This window comes from Manduca sexta, chromosome 3 (genome assembly GCF_014839805.1).
Source record: "Manduca sexta isolate Smith_Timp_Sample1 chromosome 3, JHU_Msex_v1.0, whole genome shotgun sequence".
Lineage (NCBI taxonomy): Eukaryota > Metazoa > Arthropoda > Insecta > Lepidoptera > Sphingidae > Manduca > Manduca sexta.
Window position 1 is genome coordinate 4,895,239 of NC_051117.1, and position 22,508 is coordinate 4,917,746.

Consider the following 22,508-nt stretch of genomic DNA (forward strand, 5'->3'; position numbering starts at 1 on the left):
TTAGACATGGATTTGCGACACGGAATATGAGTTAACTGAACTGTATAAAATCCTCATTGGTCTATGAAATTATTGCTTTTTTTTATTTTGTATACTTATTCCTCTTACTTTTAAAGTTACTTTATTTAACAGTTTATACACATTTTTTAAAAAAGCAATTCATATAAAATATAAAAAAAATGAAACACCTTCGATGGGGAAGCTCATGACCCAAGCCGGCAGTTAGGGATTCAAACTACGAAATCTCACAATCTTGTAATTATACTTTATTATACCTATGCCATGAAATATTTACTACTACCGAAATACTAACTTGTTTTGAAATACTAAGTTATTTTTTATTATACTCCTGCGTCTACTTTTTGTTATGGTCTTGCAGAAACTGCACTTAGCGATAAGATACCTAACCCATTACAGAACCATTATATAATTTAATAGCATCTAAAGTTTATTTCTTCCAGGTATTTTATATATTATTACATAATTACATGAGACATGTGATTTCTAATTTTCCCGGTAGGCATCGGCTTGGCTGTGCCTCTAGCATTGCTTTAGTCCTTGTGCGGCAGATGCTGGTTACCATCAGGCGAGCCGCTCGCTCGTTTGCCTACAAAGGCAATAAAAAAATAATTAATGGCACTAAATAAATAAATATATATATACCGCATAATAAAATTATTTGAACTCGACACAAAAAACTACAGCGTTCCTCACTGCTAATCAATACTTATCCAAGATTCTGCCAGCATTTCACCACTCATCTACATCTTTATAGTTCCATCTATAAGCATGCGCTATGACCGGTACCTTCCACACTACCACACAATGCTCTCAGCTCTTGATACGCGATTGTGTCATGTTTTATTCAACGAGAAACGAGTGTGACTACTGAACATTATTTATATGTTCTAGCCATAATTCTTAATAAAGGATATTCAAATTCTACTTTTTGTAGATTAATCACCATTGTCAGTATACTTTATTAATCCGTTCGTTAATTGGTTTGAAACCTTTTATTTTATAAATATAAATTCAGAAAGAGTTAGGTCAAGATAGATTCTCTTTTTGTATTTTGAAATCATTTGCACGGTGTGAATAGTTAATAGGCTATTGAATATGTGCGCATTTTTACCTTTGCCCCGTCATATATCTGTAGGCCATTTCGAGCGTAGGGTTCGTGTGTTCATTGTTTATTTAAATTTACGCCGTTTGGGTGACTGAGCGTGTCCCGACGTTCCCACAGGCACTCCAGCCAACGCCCGGTAACTTATAATTCCAGGATGGCGATCAAAAAGTCCTGAAATATACAAATGTTATTTATATTATAAAAAGTATATTTTATTTTAAATCTGTTTCGGTTGTTTAAATAAATGAATTCCTAAAATGTATTCATTACGTTTTTAAATTTTTACAGCAAACTAATTGCTTTGCACTGTATACTGCAAAAATAATAGATGATAAAAAGAAAAATGGTCTTTGAGATAATCGATAAAGATAACCATTGTCAGCAACAATTTTATAGAAAAGTATCTATAGTTTTCAAATATTTCCAAGGATCTAACTCATTACTGGTATTAACACTGAATACTAATACAAACGATGAACCGGTGAAAACCATCATATTCCGTTAAAATGGAATACCTTGCAACACCACAGTCGAGCGGCGCGTGTTAAATTTAATTAACGGATATGACCAGCTTTTTAACTTGATTTTTTAACTTAATTAAAATTGCCTCGGGATACTGTTGCAGGTTAAAATCGCATGAAAGTGGGTGATAGTAATTAGATAAGATTTGTATACACTTTGGCAAATCCCCAGTGAAAGGATACGTATGTAGTCTTATTTTGAATTTTAATTTAAATAGCTGAAATTTCTCCTAAAGTTCTGACATCGTTAACACGACCACTGTTTTCTTTCGACATTTTTTATGAATAATTTGAATGTATTCTTATATAAAACGAGGTAGCGAAACGAACTGCTAAATCAATTGTAAGTCATGGCCATCGCTCGTAGGGTGTAGAAATTCATTTCAAATCAAACCGAGATTTATTAAATTGAAATTCTCTGAGATCGTCCCATGTCAGGCACCCTTTAATCTTTTAACTGGAAGTAACCAGAGTATTTGACTCCGGCCGCAGAGGTATCGTCTGCCGAGGCTAATTCGATAATGTAACCGCGCTCACCCGGGTCCCTCGCTGGCCTAGTTGCGTACAACGTTCCTAAATACCTATTTGTTCCCCGAAATTTGGGTGTGCATGTTAATTTCATGCTATTAAGCTCAGTGGGTTTATGAATTTATTAATAAGGCGGTGGTTAAAGAGCTTGTCTCGAGAGCTATTGAATAATAAGCCTTGTCCCTCGAGCGTTAGGAATTATGGCTCGTTTATGATGTATCTATATGTTTAGGGTTTATAGTTAGTGCTGTGATAATTGACTTTAGCTTAGAGAATTAGATTGACTGATTTGTATCTCACAGCTTGGCTTTTTAAGTAATAGGTTATTCAATAACAAAACTGCAGTACAAACACCGTTGATGATTCAATCTGCGTTGATGATTAGTTAACATATACATAATATATGTTGAGAATCATAATGAAAGACAAAGATTCATTCTGTGCACATCAAATTACTCAGCGTTATTACTCATAATAAATTACACGCGTCATTAAATATAATTTTCTTTTAAAACGTTGAACCTTTTGTTTGGAATTAATCCTTTTCAGTCAGAGTGTCACCGTCACATTTTTAACCTGTTCTATGTGGTAAATAGGTCACCGTGCCCAGGGGTCCGTGGACGATTTCACGCTTGAAATACTCGTTGAATATTAAATAAACACAACGATGCTTAGTATCGTGCGAGGGATTTTCTTTGATTGGTTTGGGACTGACTTTCTCGGAGACTGTAAAGGTACATGGTCAATACCGTAGGTTATGATTTATAAAGGTGATATAATATAAAATATCTTACTTTTCTCCCGACGTTTCGAAGACTTTGCAGCCTTCATGGTCACGGGGGGACTCTGGGGGACCATGAAGGCTGCAAAGTCTTCGAAACGTCGTGAGAAAAGTAAAATATTAAAACCGCGATAAAATTCGTAAAATAGTTTAATTTAAATGTCTAACATTCGCGTAAACTTAAGAAATCATTATAAAATATCTTTCACTATGCAGAATGCGTTAGAAATTATAATCTGCTATTAATCAATGAGGCTGTACACCTTTACTTCTTTTGCTATAATTCTTGAAATAAAATAATCTGCAGAATTAAGGAGATATGAAAACATGATTTGTCTTAGCCATGATGTAGATCCCAACTGTTTTAATTAAGAAACTTAATCGCCAGTAAGAAAAATATAAAGTTTTAATTAAAGTCTTACACAACTCAAAAGCAAAAGGATAGTAGGAGCTAGTATTTTATCGCTGAAATATTCGACCGTAGTAAAAAGTGCCTCGGATAGGGCGCTGTCCCGCATAACGATACATTCTGACAGCGGTCGTATTATCTGCTATCCGAACAATGGAGGAATGCGGGTCCGCTGCGTGATCTTGACATCGTTACCACTATTTAAACTTAAGTTTTTTAATTAATAAATTGTGCTGATATTGATTCGCGGCCTGTAAATGGAATCAATTAATTCGTTTTGTTGCAAGGACGTCTATTGTTAATTTATAATTGGAATTTGAATAGATTTTGTAACTGTAGAGATCTTTTGATAAAAGCGAACTTCATTAGGTTTTATTTTGTTTTTTTTTTTCATAAACAGTAGCTGTATTACATAATCTTGGTATTACTTGATATCATCAAGGGTAAATGAGAGTAATTGGGCACCGAAGATTAGCCTTAAAAGGCATGTAAATAGATGTAACTATTTTGCAGATTTTTTCTGATATTGGTTGGGAGTTTCGTCAACGATCAATTTCTTGAAGCCAACAGTCTTACTCGACTTTTATCGGATTATTCTACACTATGTGAAGTTAACGTTATTTTCTAATCTAACTGTATATATTACAATCTAGATCATTAATTTAAATGCAGTAATAATGAAGTCGTAAAACTTAGACGAATGCAATTCGTAAAAATGCTTTACAATATAATTTTATGCAATAAAAAAGAAACGGAATAATTTGAAACTTAGTTTATTGTCTATAATTATATAAACACTGTCCAGTGATTAACTAACATTATGTCATATTCTAATTGCTATATTACGGTTAAATAGTCTAAAATTGTTGATATGTGCAAAAATACTAATTAATTACAGTAATATTATAGTATCGTATATTAGATTTTGCCACCGTTTAATGTTAGAAATGGCTTCATTTTGTTTAATTGTGATTGTGTATAAGATGGTATTTTGTCTGTTTTTATTATTTATTGTAACTTAGTGTAAATTACATACTTCTGTTCAATATCACAATGTGGCTCCTAGGTATGTAGCTTGTTTGCGACTTATGTATTATTGAAGAGCCTGCAATTTGCTATTATTATTTTATTATAACAATAATTGTTATGTCTTTATGTAAAAAGAATGTTAGATACTAAACAGTGGCATTATAAAAATAAAATACTGTTTAAAATATTATACTTAAAATAAAATTGTAAGTATTTCAATATCTTACTTAAAGGAATGATAATCATTTATATAATACTTATACTTGTCTATGAATATTGTATTTATAAGTGTGTTGTGTTTTGCTAATGATATTGATACATTGAAAATATGTTCTACTTAATTAGTATGAAATATCGTTCATATAATTTAACATGTATTTGTGTACATAAAATTACGTACATAAATTATTAATTGTACTGCTAAAACTTTGTTTTCAGAATAACTTAATTCTGTTAGGGTCTGTTATTACATTTAAATGTATTAATTGTATAAAAGGGGATGCACTTAAAATAATCTAAGTGATAGATTAATAACTAAAATCAATGTTATTTTATTAAAAAAATATACTGAAATACAAATTGTTAAAACATATTTTCTAAGCAAAAACCTACATTTATATTTACTTACATATAAATATAAAGTAATATAATGCAAACATTACACACTTTTGGCTAAATATTGCCAATACAATAAGCTTCGTTCAAGTTACTTTTACTACTTCATGTATATTAAACATATAATGTACAGAAATATTTTGTAACTGCCATAGCTCTAAATTTTAAAGTAAAATTATTATGAGTGAATGTCATTACATTCATTTAAATGTAAAGCATTACAATGCATTTTAAAAATGTTATAAAATACGAAAATTAAAATTATACTTACTCAATTATCGAGAAATATAAATAATTTTCTTAAACATTAAAGTATCTTTGTTATTTGATATTAATTGCATTTACATTTACAAAAAGCAAACATAAAGAATATAAATGATTATTTTTTTAAAATATTGAAAAGTAATTACGGTTATCATCTACATTTTCCTAAAAAAATGTAAAGTAACATCAGTAATTTTATAAAATGTAAGTAGACATAAGTAATTACATTAATATTTGAAACAAATATAAAGAATAACATTGTCATTGAGTTAATTGCATTAAAGTTGCAATTGTCTCATTATTATCATAATTAAAGTTACATTTAATTAATAAATGTACGTAATTACTTTCAATAATTGATACATAATAATTGAATATGAGAGATAACGTCTCTGTTAATTGTATTTTCATACAATTACGAGCCCAAATATAACATATAAACTCTATCACAACACACTGAAATATCACAAAATTTAAGCTTAACTTATAAATACATTTGGTACGATGATAAAAAACTCTAACATCTATTTCTAATCAAAATTTTTACGATATAAAATATTATGTCTGAATATTTTTTTATTATATATTGATTGCTTTTTTATGTTTTGCAATTCACAAATCTAGTAATAACCAAATCAGGTTCTTCTTTAGAACTGCACATAAAATTTTGACTAGATATTATGGCATTTACAATTTTGATTCCATCATAAATTGTAGCCAATTAAAAAAAAATGCATTAAATTGAGCAACTTATCCTCCAAAAGTCCGAAAGTGAATTTAACTCTTGGACGAGAAAATGTTCAAGAATTTCGTCTTGATGCTCAGGAGGGTGGTGAAGGACCTCTTCACCTTCTTCTTGGGCGCACCCTCCGCCCTCAGGAAGGGCTCGGAGTAAGACTTCTGCATCGGTGACTGGATCAGATCAGGCTCTGCGCCCAACTGGTATTTGTATTCCTTGACCACCTTCTCTTCATTGGGATCGTATCTGTAGAGGACTGAGTAGGTCCTCTTTACTTTCTTAGGAACCTTAGGAACATTAGTGGTCCTATCACTCTTGCATCTTTTGACCTGGTTCCTTCCATAGTAGTCTTGGTAAGTTTCAGCGTCAACGTAAATAATCCTTTTCCCCAGAGCCTGCTCCCGTTCTTTCTTCAGGCTCTTCCAGGACGCGATGACTGACTCCCGACGGAAGGTCTTGTTGGGGTTGTGACGACTGATGCAGTAAGCCGGGTCGTCCTGGATGTTGGACGTGTCCTTTAGTGGTGAGCCTCGAGGGCTCGAGCTGTAGTCGACCTCGTAGTCGTCTCTCGACACCTGGAATGATACAAATCTAACGTCAGTATACATTAAAACATAAAACATCTGCCCTACGACGCCTGTTTGATCTCGTAAAGTCTTAGCAATATTAATATCGGTGTCCTTATCTAATTTGCTGTTTGTCTCTCTCGTTTTCGTCATTGGAGCCCTTCAGCCACCACATGTTTACCGCCACCTGTCGTGCCCACCAGATGTTTCGTATAAAACTCATTTTTACGTCTAGGAAGCTTTGTGAATTATTTACAAATAAATTAATCAGCGCAAGGTTGACAGAATTTAAAATATATTTCAGTGACATTACGTATAAGTTAAAAGTGAACTAAAGGTCGGCAAGGGTCAGCCGATAAAGTATTACGTTTATTTAATTGTCCTTCGACGAAAAAATGCCTTGTTTACACTTCTTTTGAAGATGAAAGCCCTCGCGTTTAATGTGCGTTGAAATTAAATAAGCGTTACACAACGCGTTTTTGTAATGTCCAGTTAAATTTGGTCTTCTCGTTGTGCAATATTTTTATGGATATTTCTTGAAATTCCACTTTATGACGGAGGAGCCACTGCTCAAATAATGGGTCACGCGAAAATAGATGTGCTATTATTGGACTTCATTAGAACATGGTGTAGATTGAGTGCTAGAACATTGTGGACGCGGCGCTTTGATTTAACACATAAACATGAAACTAGCCGACACAAAACAACATTAATCGCCAGAAACTAATCCGGTCTGATTGTGTTGAATAATTTTTCGACGCTGAATATTACTTTAGATTTAAGTGATCTATAAATGTCGCCATCTTGCGGTCGGGTTCTGAGAAATTCTTCGTTTTCTGTATTATTACAATTTGATGTAACCGAATATTTCAATGTCTTGGTGACAGTACGAATCTGTTCATGCGTCGTGTTTTGACGGGTTGAGTTGTGTAACATATTTTTAATGGGTTACTGTTTAAAAAAAACATTGCAGTGCGAATTTGGGTCGCAATGTAAAATGGGTCAACTTTTAAATAGTTTTGTTCTATTACCGATGTTAGTTAACACGGTCTAATTAATACTGCAATTTACGAATCTAGGCTAAGCATAATTTTTTTGTACGTGAATAACCTTGTGTCTTCTTTTTTTCAGGTAATATATTACTGTCAATCACCGCGAACGTGGTTCCTGTCGTGAGTAGATATCAAATTCGCAAGCGTGTCAGTTTTTACAAGCTAAAACTGTTGTACATTTTTTTACTTGTACGTGAGCCTACATTACTACTTTCTATTTTTATTTAAATATTAGTATCTGATTTGTATAAATTGAAGTATACACAATTAAATCAATAAAAACCTCAAATAAGAATCATACGACAACATAAAATCAAAAATAAATAATGTACCGTGTCCACACAACACTGTCGCGCGAACCACTCCGCGTTCTATTTCACAGCGTGTGTAATATTACGTTAAATACATGTGCCCGAGTGTCTGTACGTTCACTCGCGTTATTTGTGGACGTTATTATAAACCCGAAGGTGATAACGCTAAAGGGTTGTGTTATATTCGTAAAGTTATTTCTGGCGCGCATAGCGTTCAATGCAACGTCTATTTGTTTAAGTGCAACGCTGGAGGTTGTGACGTCACAGTGTTCGGTTAATGCAATCTGTTACATATCATGGTTTATAGAGACGTTATGGGAAGTAGGTCCTGAGTGATATTAAACTTCTATTAGTAGATTTGCAGTTTTGAATATTGACTATATTAGATGAATTAGGCAATCGGTATACAATTTTTTAACACCGTTACCTCCTAATGCAATTTATAATACACATATTTTTATCATCACCGCCGTAAACACCGTGAGTCTGTACGCCGTTAAGTGTAAACAGTATCGCAAAAACCACCCACATAGTTCACGTGAGATTTTTTCATACAATTTACAGCTACATTCGGCATCTTTCGACGCCCGTGTAGTTTTTTTTGCCTAACTTTCGTGTGTGGGTTATAGATGCGCAAAAACCCGAAATGATCATTTTGTTGCATGCGTCTAACGGTTTTATCGATTTGTTCGCGAGGGTTATAATTTTATCGATTCGATGATCGATTATATTCGGTAATAGTTTTGTTTGTTGAGTTATAATTTAAACGTATATACAAACTACACGTGCGCGTATTTCAGTTGTTATTTATCTTCGTAATTTTTATAGCGACGTGTAAACTGATTTCATAAACCAAAACATGGCTAAAATTATCTAACGTTTGGTGTAAACGTTCAATATTTGTCAGTTTATTTTTGCTCGGCAATATAAACAAAAGTGCCCTAAATTTACACGAGCGAAACCGCATTTAAATGTTGTTTTAGCATAGAACACAATCGTCTATTTCTGTGCGTTTCAAGTATAATGCACTATTTTAAGATCACTAAAAGATTTTCATTATGCATGTGAAGGTTAATAACCTATATAAAATTGTAAATGGACTGAATCGAAGTAGGTTTAATAGAAAATTATGCAGTAGTTTTATGGATACGTTAACTGTGGGCGAAGAATGTCAAATTTTGTACGGTACAAGAGGGACGACGAGACATGGGTGGATTTGATGTTAAAACAAAGATAACCCTCCCTTCGGTTCCGCCTTATTCGAGTAAAGCATTTGATACTGATATGATATTTGAAAACTTGACTTGGAGGGTTAAAAGGAACCTTGTAATGCAGGAATAACAAACCGAACATATAGCGAAAAAGATAAAATATTATATCAAATGCTAGATAGAGATTTTAAAACCGTTTTATGTCTTTGTGGCACAGTTGGCAGTGATTTCCATACAAGAATAATAATGAGATGATTAAAATCGTCAAGTAATGATACATATTACATGTTGTGACGAGTCGTGACGATGTTCTGTGACTAACTACATCATCCCACGCGCTTTTCTTCGGCTCTTAGTTTTTTCCCGATGACTAACATTTTTTTTCAATGATTGCACCATGGTTTTTTTTATCGATGATTTGTTCGGGGTTTAATGACCATCCTTTACCGTTAGCACTGTTAGGTTAGTGGCACGCGTAACGGAGTTTTCAAGGATTGTGATTAGACCTGACTGAAAAGGACAACAGTTATAAAATACTGTATTTAGATTTCATCCGGTACCGCATTAAAAGGTTTAATACAAACACAATCTATTTATGGCCCCGAGTGTATACAAACGTGGATTTTCGCACTTCCACACTAATGTTGAACTAACACGAAATCGAGGAACAAAGTATCGAGACGATACAAAAACAACGTTTCAAAATATTTATTCAATGCACCAAAACTTCGCTACATTGTTGACGTGTTGTCATTGCAACTATTAACTATTGTTAGGTTTGATTTATGCCGTAGATTAAACCGTGGTTAACCTTTACAGCCTTTAGTTCAAGTGTTGTAAACACAACAAATAGGATTTGCTTAGTTCGAGCATGTTTGTTGTGTTGAATTCTAAAATAACCGCCTTTACCGGAGATTTTTCATATAACCGTTATTAATTTACTACTAAATCAAATTTGGAACAGCAATATTAACAAATCAGAAAAGAGAAACATGCTAATTTAAACGTCGAATTCAAAATCAAATACAGCGACGATGATGTACGCCCGTTCATATTTCATTCAGTTTCGTTTTCAAACATCGATCCATCACCACGGATCATCTATCATTCGGTGTTCGCTTTCGAAATCGGAAACCGGTAGATGTGTGACAACTGCCGAATGTCAAGACGAAAATATTGGAGTGTTGGCCAACCTGTTCGATGTGTAAATACACGCGTCCGAGTTGGTTTTTTAAATTACGAACGTCAAGTTAAAGGTCGTAAATCGTTGGTGATTGAAAGCTTTTGAAGATTTAGAGATGGTGATTTAAATGGTTATTACGTAAAGTTTTTACGGCACCACAGATTATATTTTTATGGATGGACGGGGTTAAAGAGGTTGTATGTCATCAATCATTTACATTTTGTGTTGTATAACTTAAAATTTTTGGCTTTAACGGTCGTAAATTAAGTTAATTAGCATTATAAAATTTAACAATTATGTACTTATTACTACCGTCGTATTTTAAGAATCGTAAAAAAGACAGTGATTTTGTTTATGGTTACATTATAACAATGATTTACCGGTCAGACCGAAGATTTATATTTTACTCCCACGGCTGGCCAAGTTACGTGTCAAACTCAATCCGGTTTCACTAATTCCAGCTTATCTACCGAATTGACCGAAATCCCACCGGTTTTGCCGGTACATACTTTTGTTAGCGAGTCCGCCTGACTCCGCTGTAAGAATCGAACTTTAAAGATCGCATCGAGCTTGAGTGAAAGTTATTTAAATACTGTCTTGTACCGGTTCGCGAATTATAATATATTGACAACACACCGGTGTGTACATACGGTTTGACAGCTGTGACAGTTCATTGTGCGTTTGACGGTGACGGTCACTTTCTAAATTAATGGTCCAATTTGTCCGTGCACTTAGGATGAGCTTATGTTTTTATTTAACTACCAATACGGTTGATATGCTTTTGATATATAAAAATAATGTTTTTATTTTATTTTTTATTTTTTTTTTTACTATGAAAATCCTTATTTAGTATAATTTAATTTATGAATTTTATAAAGCGTGTTCTAATTAATAAACATGCGGCACATTTCTCTTGTGTGACATTTTTTAATAATATTTGAAATGAGAATCCGTTATACAGAAGGTATCTATTTTAAAGCGACAGTTCCATTTTAAACCAGAGGGGTTTCATAGACAAAGAGCAATTGTTTTTCCTAGTGCGTCGTTTCCGTTTTTATAAACTCCGGAACTGGCCATTAGCAACGCAAAGGCAGCATTTTTTAAATCTCCATACGTAGTATGCAAATTATATTTAAAACATTTTATATATTTTAAATTCAGAAAAGAATATTTATCAAAAGCTATCATAAAATTAATGACTAGAAATTTTAATTGTTGCTTTCAAGTCTTTTAACATTTAAAAAAATATATTATGTACATAACAAGTGAAAGTTTGAAGTCAAGGATTTTTAAGACTAGTTTTTATAACCTTTAGCCAGTGGTCAAAAAAATGTTTGATGAAAGTAATCTTCATGATTAATCTAACGCTTTGAGCAATTGGGCAATTATTATCCGAGATATCAATCTGACATCCACTAATCGAATATTCACGCTTGAGAGGATCGGCAACCGTGGACCAATCCGAAAGTGGCAATGTCAAGAGCTTTACCACAAAAAGAACATAATTCCATATTCAAATACGGAGCACGCACGCGCGGCAGTTCAATGACAGCGACCATAGAGAAGTCAGTTGCCTTTTAAGCGCATTAAACCGGCTGTGCACTTTGCGTAATAGTTACTGGCCAGTATACCGTAATCTAAATACATGGGATGCATTTGTGGCCAGTATTATTTTTTATAGTAATGAATTACAAATATTGGTAGATCTACTAAAGCTACTCCTAATTTTGCATAGAAAAAAAAAATATTACTATTCAATTTTTTTTTTAAATGGAATTGCAATTGAATTTCGGACTTACCACGCTTTCCCAACTACCGCCGATGATTGATTTGTCCAACATATTGATCACGTTAAAGTTCAACACAGAACAAACACTGAACGATATCCTCAGATAATATACAATTTGCAAACTCGCAACGGGATAATGTTATGGTGTATACGAGATTGTAATCACGTTGTCACTAGGGAGGCGCGAGATTTGGCACGGTGCTCTCCTCGAGCTTTAGCGAACAACTGAAGCGAACACATTTCAGCATCATATTTATAGTAGCGGGAGCAAAAGAGGACGGCTTTCAGGAAGGCGTGTTCGTTTGTTTCTTCCACTTAACACGTAGTCACCGTTTTCGTATTTTAAGGTACATGTAATATAGTTCGGGGAAGCCCGTCTATATCTGTCTGCCGCTAGGGGGCGCGGACGTTGCATTCGTTTTCCGTTTTCTATGTCGGGAATCGGGATGCGGCCGCCTCTTCTCGGAATGGAAGAATTGAGTTCGCGCTTTGTGCACGAAACTTTTGAAATTAAGTGTAATCGTTCTATTTGTCTTAATGATCGTTAATGTTAGATTGAAACGTCCTGTCGAGATGGTACATGTTTATGTGACATAAAGTAGACATTAGGGATACGTCGATGACTCATTGCCAATGACTTGGTACATTTTTACAGAATTCAAATACCAAGATCACACGAACATTATCCTATCAACTGTATGCATAGACGTGAACAGAAATCCACATATTGTCCTAGTTACTTGCATTATGAAATCGCGTACGGTTTTACGATTTGATTCAACCGACGCTGACATGTCGTCGTAAAACGCCCGTGAGTCAATAATCGCAACGCTACCGCGCCGACAAACTGGTATTTTATGATTTTCTTTAAATTTTGGCATCATTTGTCGATCCTTACTTAATTAGCGCGTGCAGTAATTGTTTACATTTGTAAATTAATAATATTACATTTTTAATGCGGTTTTAATTAGTACTAATAGGTATTTAAGCTGCAATAGCCTAAACAGGCAATTAGCTTTTCTACAGTTGTAAATACTTAAAAAAAAAAAGTATGGGAATGACATATTGTAACGATATATGTCTATCGTTAGAGTATATCATTCTCACACATAACGTTAGCGTTACTGATTGTAGAAAGGCGACTTGGCTACACCCCAGATGCAATTACATAAAATAATTATGATCATTATGTTTTGCCAGCTTTGTCGTAATACTTTAGAATCAATAGATTCTCTACATCAGTGCAATTGATATCCTCCCTTCCTATGACTAATAATTCTTTGGCATGCTTGGTATGTTCATGGTGAACGGTCAGCAACTGGTGCATCCACTTTCCCCCGTGTGTGTTTTGTTTCCAAGATGAAGAGGGGAAGCCAGGTGCCATATCGCACAAATTCCAGATTCCGGGTTGATACTGAGTAGAAAATTCAATATCACTTTGCACACTCTGAGGGTCGAACCCGAGACCTTGGCGCTGCAGTCGTAGCGTGGTACAATTAAGCCATCGTGGCAGTCTGTTGTTATATTCCTTTAATTGGCAGTTCACACTTTGGTAATGTGTTCTAATGTAGGTACTAGTTTTCAAAAAGGTTTCAGTTATTTCAGTATTATACTTTATGAGGCAGTATTAATTAGGCAACTGTCAGAAATAATAAGTTACTTTTTAGTCGTTCCAACTTTGATTTAGCACCTTTTCCCCCGTTGCTAAATACTTTTTGCTCGAAGCTAAACTTTGACAAACTACATAATTATACAGTTTCGTGTTAAAACATATGGTCGGTGCGAGCAGAACTTTCTTCCGAGCCGCCGGTCTTAGGTAAATAGGCGGGTATTACTCAACGCTAAAATTATTCAGTGAATGGTACTGGTCCCGTTAACAACTGTACATTTTGCACGTAAACGCTAATGCTGTTCTGTTAATTTATTTTTAAACAAAAACTCTACAGTTTATTGTGACATTAAGAAAACTATCGTAATAAATTACTTAATGTGATTCGAAAGTGTACTGATCTGTTCTTATTTTGAAAATTGTTTATGTTTTTTCGGCCAGTTTGGTTCCGCCTTTAACGTTCCATGGTATATCCGACTGCTTTGTAAATTATGTTAGTTTATTGTTTTTTTTTTGTTTTGATATGGAAATAATTTGTTCTTTTGATATGGAAAACTTTACGATGTATTCTACATTTTTCAGTCGCCTATTACGTAAATCGAAAGTGTTTATATTTCATTGCCTATTTTTTTGGCAGTGTTTGCTTAACAGCTATTAGCTGTTTTTAAGTGTATTTTGAACAGTGTTTATAATAAAATTATCAACGCTTTTTACTTTCTTTAAATCGCATAAGCAGTATTTTATTTCACATATGATAAAGTTTCCTTTTCAAAGCGTTTTATTCTATTTTCTCTTTAGTTCACTAATATATTGTATCCTTTTCTTTGCTATGACCATATCAATGAGGAATTTATATTATTCAAGCTGATATCCGTCGTGGTCCTATCTTTACAAGCTACTTTATGCATGCACCGAGTGTAATGGTGGGTCGTTGAGATTCGATCCCGGACCGATGCACTTTGGAACACATTGACGTCATCGCGTGCGAGCTTCGATTGTAAACTCTTGGCCTGTAAATAGTGGGATATCGCGTTCGTATGAACTAGGGATGTGGGACCTGAGGTTTAATGTTGTGGGATTAAGTGATGAGGATTTTTTTTAGTTAATAGCGAAATGCCAGCGAATTACTCGCGTTACTTATTGCGGAGTATCATGCTCCTAAAATGTAGTGTCCAGAACATTAAATAAGAAACTATGACGTGACATTGTGTTTGTCTCGCCAAGATATCAGATGCTAGTCGTCCTATAAGCGAATTAATGAAAAAGTGGTACATTATTTGTGACTTAGCTATGCCTTGGTATTGTTGATGTTTCAAAATAACACATACTTGCTATCAGGCGCTCTAACAGCTCAGATGAGACTAGGGTCTAGTCTATGCAGACATCTATTCATTAATAATAATCATGGACCCGTAATTATTATAATGAAAATGTTTCAATCACTACTATCTATTACGAGGGGTCTCCGACCTGAGTAGTAAGGGATTCACCGATACCCGAGCACCTGCGACGGCACCCCGCGCCCCCGGCCACGGGGGGGTCCGCGAGCTGCTCCAGGGCCGGGGCACTATACTATCCGCGAATTAATTTGATATCAACCGCGAATTAAATTGATATCAACCGCGAATTAAAATTATACCGACCGCGAATTAAAATGATATCAACCGCGAATTAAAATGATACCGACCGCGAATTAAAATGATAGCACCCGCGAATTAAAATTATACCGCCCGCGAATTTCATTGTTATCGGCCGCGACTTTCAATGATACCGTCCGCGGATTACTCTTGTACCGTCCGCATGTTACGTCGAAGTTAACCGTGCATTTCATTACCAACGTCCGCGGATTGCATTTATATCACCCGCGAATGGAGTGATGCATTAACTTTACTCATGCTCTACGGCTCATTTTCAAGCTTGGACATGTTCCCTTTGTTTCGTTATGCTTTTGTCTTTCTACTTTCTATCAGTGATCCTTTTTTTATTGAAAAACGCTAAGGTCTTTGTATCGTATTTCTACTTAATAACCGTTTACAATTACTCAATACTGACCCTTTACACATTATGGCCATTGTTTGTGAAAGATAAATCAATCAATTGTTTGTCATACATAATACATTACCCAAATTCTAGGTACAAAACCTTTGCATCCTCTCATTGTTTCCACGGGTGGTAACTATATTTTATCAATGATTTACTACTTCTCTATTATTTTTAACAATAGGTCTCGTCTCTATTATTCCCATTTTCGAATAATACGTATTCAATATAAAATTTATGGTGAAAGTTCGAAACATGTTGAGTCTTGTCTGTACGGAAACAATACTCGCTCTCCATATAAAAGACCGACTCAAAATCACATGGTATCGTATTCCACTCTGTGCTCTGTTCCAAGCGAGATCTCCAGTTAAGTGTAATAGTGAAGTGTTAAAATAGTGAAACTGTTATAAAAATGAATGTAAGTACCTTTTTATACTTTGACCTAACGTTGTTATAACCAACCAGATGTTTAATTAATTGTTTATTGTATGTGTTGTCCACGAGGTTAATACATTTTAGCTGACTTCGATCTCTTATTAATTTATCATTGTTATTAACTTGTACATTTATACTTAGCATACCTATACGTATTTATCACATACTACTTACTTAACCGATAACTAAAACATTTTTATAAATTTTTATTACAGTTTCCTGAAAATACTTTCAAGAGTTATTATTACGCTGATGACAACGACGAACCTAGTGACGAAGAAGGGACGCTCGCAGCCAAAGTCAAAAGGCGATCATAGCCAATAAAAGATCGAACGAATTTAACAACATCGATGACTTTTCGAAAAACCAAAGAAGAAAAAGACAAATACGAAAAAATCATCCAGTGTTGGTCGATCAACGAGTGGTGGCGGCATTTCATACATCAAATCTAATAGCGACGACGGCACACATGCATCACACCTGATTAAAATTGAAATTTACGACGTTAATAAAATAAAAAATATTGCAACGATCGAACAGTGGAAACACGCTGAAGTGCGACTTAAATATTACGCAGAAAGTGACTGTGATAAGAACTTGCAAACCGTAAAGGACACCATATACAATATTACTAAACAGTTGGCTAGTAAGGACGATTGTGTGAAATATACAATAGATACAGACAAATGAAGAAAAGTGTCGGTGTGTAGTGCCAGTGCATAAACTTTTTATAACTTAATAACTTTGAAATGTTCTTCGTGTGAAAGAAATAATTGATTTCATTTAGATATTATGCTTTGTTCTAAGAAACCAATCATTGTATTTTTGCGATTGCTATACTTAAATATTTTAATAATTTAGATTGTATTGTAAAAACAGTGTTTTAAGTTACTCATCTATTTGCATTTTGAACTCTTTGTGCTAGTGCTAAGTATAATTATTGTAAATACTTATGATTCTTTTTAATATTTGTCAAGTCAAGTCAAGCTTACGATTGTAAAGTAATTGGGAACCGTTAAAACATGTTTGGAACTAATTGAATACTTTTTTTCATAACCGTTTAAGAGAGTTGTAAAGTAAATTGTTTAGGTAGTATATAAGGTCTGAACTAATTTTTAAACTACACATTGCTAAGTCATTTCCCATCATGGATGCATTGAGCTGTGATTTATACAACATGGAACTCGTCGAACTTGTCGAAAACATCGAATCAATGGAACTGATGTCATCACAATATGACGAAGAACTTTACGAGCTCTGTGATAAAATGGAACAAACACAAGTCGAAACGTGAGTACAATATTTTTTAATTATGTTAAGACTAGTTGTAACATGTTTTGAAAATCCATGAAGAGGGGATACATTCCAAGTATTTATAACGGTTGGGACGTCTTTCACAATCATTTCACGTGTTTCTTCCGTTTATATTTTTAACATTGGAGTACAACGAAAAATGTACCGCTCGCTTGATATTTGTAGTTTATCCCAGAGTGAGATTGCGGGTTTTAGCAAAAATATTATTTTGCAAAAATATCATCATTTTATAAGGTTTTGGTATATACAAAATGTTTTACCAGAGTCAATGCTAAGAGACCCTGATATTTCTCCCTATTACACTCCATGTAATGGACATAAAATCGGAAATGTATCGGAATCAGATGAAGACGTCATTGATGGTGTATTACCCATGCAAGCATATTGTTCACAATGTGAATAACAAAAATGTTAGTATTTAGATATTAGATCAATTGCAATATTTTTTTTTGTTTGTTAATAAAGTTATTAATTATTTTCTTTGTCATTCAGAACTATTCAGAAAGGAGATGGCAGCAGGAAGAGATCAGCGTCGACGTTACTGAGTGAAGAGGAAATAAAGAGGAAGAACAAGCTTCACCTTGTAGCCCCATCGACATTATCATCATCAACAAAAATACTGTAAGTACAGAATTTGATGATAAAATTGAATGTCCTCAATGTCAAGTACATGTGTTAAAAATATCTGACCAACCACGTAAAGAGCAATACACATAAAAATAATGTAATCAGAAGGGATAATGATTTTTCTAATGTTCAATTGATTGATAGCGCTTTCGGTAATAGACTTGTTACATACAGAGTGAAATCTAATTTCATTTCAGACCATTTGTTTGAAACACCCGAATTATTTTTGAAAAATATTACAAGCGTTATGTATAAACTACTAGAACGATCTATCCTTGAACACTCTGTTGTAAAAGTTAATTTTATTCTCAATGCTAACTTTATACAAGAAACAAAAATCTACGTAATACTTTTGACTTTCAGATATCTAATTATCTTTTTGTCAAGGGGATGATAAAGACATTATTTTCCCATCAATATTTACCGAAATAACTAACAAAATGACAAATTTTGAAAAAAGGGTAGTGGATGGAGTTTAGTTAAAATAAATCACTTGGACATAAATGTTAACAAATTTAACCCATTACGTGGATCTTCATATATAGATTTGCCATTAGATATAAAATATAAAAAGCTGTTATTAATGTTCAAAATAATGACCATGAATGCTTCCGTTGGGCAGTATTGTCAGGATTGTATCCAGCTACTCATAGCTCCAACAGGGTATCATCTTATATAACACATAAAACAAGTTAAATTTTGATAATATCTCGTTTCCTGTTAAGATTAATGACATTCATAAGTTTGAGAAATTAAATAATATGAGTATTAATGTTTTCGGATTGCATTATGATTCATTAAACAAAACTAATAAAATTGTAGGACCATTCACATTTCACGAAACATAGAAAAACGACTCATTTAAACTTATTGTACATATCTCAAGGTACCAAAGGTCATTATTGTTTTATCAAAAACCTTTCGAGATTATTATCTAAACAATTATCAACCTCTGAACATGCAGTTCATATTTGTGATGGTTGTTTATTAAAATTTACATCATTAGATAATTTAAAACGTCACCAAGAAAATGACTGTTTTAACGTGTGCACAAGTTTGCCATCGGAAAACGATAGAAAAAGAAACTGGTTTAATGAATTAATCCCATCAAACCAAATTTCATTCAATAACTTTGAACGTAAATTAAGAGTACCATTTGTAATATATGCTGACTTTGAAGCATTCTTAAATCCAATAGAGGGCTGTTTTAATAACCCAAATCAATCATCAACTGCTAATGTTCAAAAACACGAAATGTATAGTTTTGGTTATTATATCAAATGTTCTTATAATGACAATTTTTCAGTATATAGATCGTATACCGGAAAGGATTGCGCACTAAAATTTATGCAATTAATTAAAAAGATTTAGAAAATATTTGTAATAAAAATACTTTTGTTAAATCTCCATTACCATTAAGGATGTAGAGAAAATAAAGATTAGTCAAAGTGAGTCATGTTATATTTGTAGCAACAAATTAAACGGAGATACTACAATATCATATAATTTCCACACTGGTGCTTAGGAAGGAGTTGCTCATGCATTGTGCTCAAAAGAAATACAAAGCACCTAATTTTGTTCCAGTATTTTTCATAATTTAAGTAATTATGATGCTCATTTTATAGTGCATGGTCTTAATTTTGATGAAGGTGATATTGAACTTATTCCTGAGAATAAGGAAAAATATATTTCGTTTTCTAAAGTTTTACAAATCAATAATAGAATTTTGAAATTAAGATTTCTTGACTCTTTTAAATTTATGTCCAGTAGTCTTGATAAATTAGCTCAGAACTTATTACCTAAACAATTTAATGAACTAAAATTAAAATATCCACATGAAGAAGATTTTAAACGTTTAATAAGAAAAGGTGTTTATCCATACGAATATATGACTTCATTTGATTCTTTAAAATAACCCATCTTCCTACTCGCGATAAATTTTATAGTTCTTTAAATGATAGTCACATCACAGAAAATGATTACCTTCACGCTCAAGATGTATGGAATCATTTCAATTGTAAAGACATGGGTGATTATTCCGATCTTTATTTAAAAACGGATGTTTTATTACTAGCGGACATATTTGAAAATTTTAGAGATGTTTGTCTTAAAACATACGGATTAGATCCTGCCCACTATTATACAGCACCTGGATTAAGTTGGGATGCTATGTTAATATTTACTAAAATTAATTTAGAGCTGTTAACAGATATCGATAAGATAACGTTTATAGCTAATAATATTCGGGGTGGTATATCGCAATGTAGTAACAGACACGCAATAGCAAATAACATGTTTATGTCGGAATATGATTCAGACAAACCATCTTCGTTTCTTATGTATTTAGATGCAAATAACCTATATGGTTGGGCTATGTCCCAATGTCTCCCAACCGGTAAATTTGAATGGGTAGACATAAAGACAGACTTTAATGTCGCCGATGATGCTCAATATGGTTTTATTTTAGAAGTAGATTTAGAATATTCAAATGATTTACATAATTTTCATTCAGATTTTCCATTTTGTCCGGAAAATGTGTGTTTAGGAAGTAGCAAAGATAAGAAACTGATCCCAAATCTAAATGATAAAAAAAATTATGTCATCCATTATAGAAACCTTAAGCAATGTTTAAGGAAAGGTCTCAGATTAGTTAAAATTCACAGAATACTTAAATTTGAACAATCCACATGGTTAAAATGTTACATAGATTTGAACACTCATATGCGTTCGTTAGCTACTTCAGATTTTGAGAAAGATTTTTCAAACTTATGAATAATTCCGTATTTGGTAAAACAATGGAAAATGTAAGAAAACGAGTTAATGTAAAACTAGTAAATCACTGGTTAAATCGTGGTAAAACCGAAGGCGCTCAATCTTTAATAGCAAGACCTGAGTTTCACAGTGTGTCCATATTCTCAGAAAGCTTAGTTGCAGTACAATTAAATAAAACCAAGGTTGTCTATAACAAACCAATTTATCTCGGTTTCTGTATTTTGGATCTATCAAAAACATTACTATATGATTTTCATTACGATTACATGAAAGTTAAATATCAAGACAAACTTAAATTACTTTATACTGACACCGATAGTTTAATATATCAAATATTTACAGAAAACTTCTATGCTGATATTAAAACTGATTTAGCAAACTACTTTGATACATCCGACTATCCACCAAATAATGAATATGGTTTACCATTATTGAATAAAAGCGCTTAGGTTTTTCAAAGATGAAAACAACGGTAAAATTTTCAAAGAGTTTGTAGGTCTTCGTTCAAAAATGTATGCAATGGATGTGCAAGATATATCTATATGTAAAGCGAAAGGTATAAATAAAAATGTTACAAAAAATTTTGTCTTACGGATTATAAATCATGTCTATGTGAAGAAAACACAATATAATGAAATGTTAAGGTTTAAATCAATAAAACATTCCATATATACCCAAAAATCAATAAGATATCTTTATCACATAATGACACAAAACGTTATTTATTAGAAAATTCAACTGACACTCTAGCATGGGGTCATTATAAAATAAAGGACATTTGATTTTATTAACAATTTCTGTACCATAAAAGATGTGTATGTTACCGAATGCATGTGTGTTTATTAGTTTCAAATTATTCATAATCCTAACTTTAATATGTATGTATTTTTACTTTATCACAATCTAAATTTGAAAAAAATATTTTATTTGTTAATATCGTGTAAAATTACAATTTGTAAATATGTGTTGGTATTAAGTTAATTGTAATTCGGTTTTAATGGTGTTTATTGTTTGAAGTACTGGTAGAGTCATTTTTCATATAAAATAAAACAAATATAAAGCATTTAATCTAACTCCTTGTTGTATTTATTCGTGAGCTCTTTTCGAGTTTACACGTGTGTTTAAAATGTTCCATTTTTATCATCCTTTTACTGCCATAGTCGCAGGTCCGAGTGGGTGTGGAAAGTCACAATTTGTTACACATTTTATTAAATATATTAATGATGTATGCAACATTAATTTCCATCAAATAACTTGGTGTTTTGATGAAATGCAACCTTTATATAATTTACCGGATGTAAATTATTATCAAGGTATACCAGATATGAATATGTTTGATGGAAAGGAAGCCAACCTTATTATCATCGACGATCTCATGAGGGAATCAGATGGTCGCATTGTTGACATATTTACTAAAGGCAGTCACCATAGGAACTTAAGTGTTTTTTACATTACTCAAAATTTATTTCATCAGGGTAAGGTCAAAGAGATATTTCTTTTGAATTCAAGCTATATATCATTTATTTTAAAACCCACGTGATAAGACTCAAATCCGTTACTTAGCACGACAAGTATCACCAGAAAATA

General features: G+C 33.1%; 2 protein-coding genes across 2 annotated transcripts in view; one reads left to right on the forward strand and one right to left on the reverse strand.

Annotated features, from left to right (window-relative positions):
* Positions 1–22,508, forward strand: part of LOC115440428 (dual specificity tyrosine-phosphorylation-regulated kinase 2) — a 203,234-nt gene that overhangs the window by 119,209 nt on the left and 61,517 nt on the right. The window lies entirely within an intron of this gene.
* On the reverse strand, positions 4,123–13,544 carry LOC115440429. Its single transcript, XM_030164721.2, has 2 exons — positions 12,135–13,544; positions 4,123–6,587 (listed from the first exon to the last, which is right to left on the reverse strand). Exons 1-2 carry the CDS (start codon positions 12,174–12,176, stop codon positions 6,051–6,053), a joined length of 579 nt encoding a protein of 192 aa, XP_030020581.2. The 5' UTR covers positions 12,177–13,544; the 3' UTR covers positions 4,123–6,050.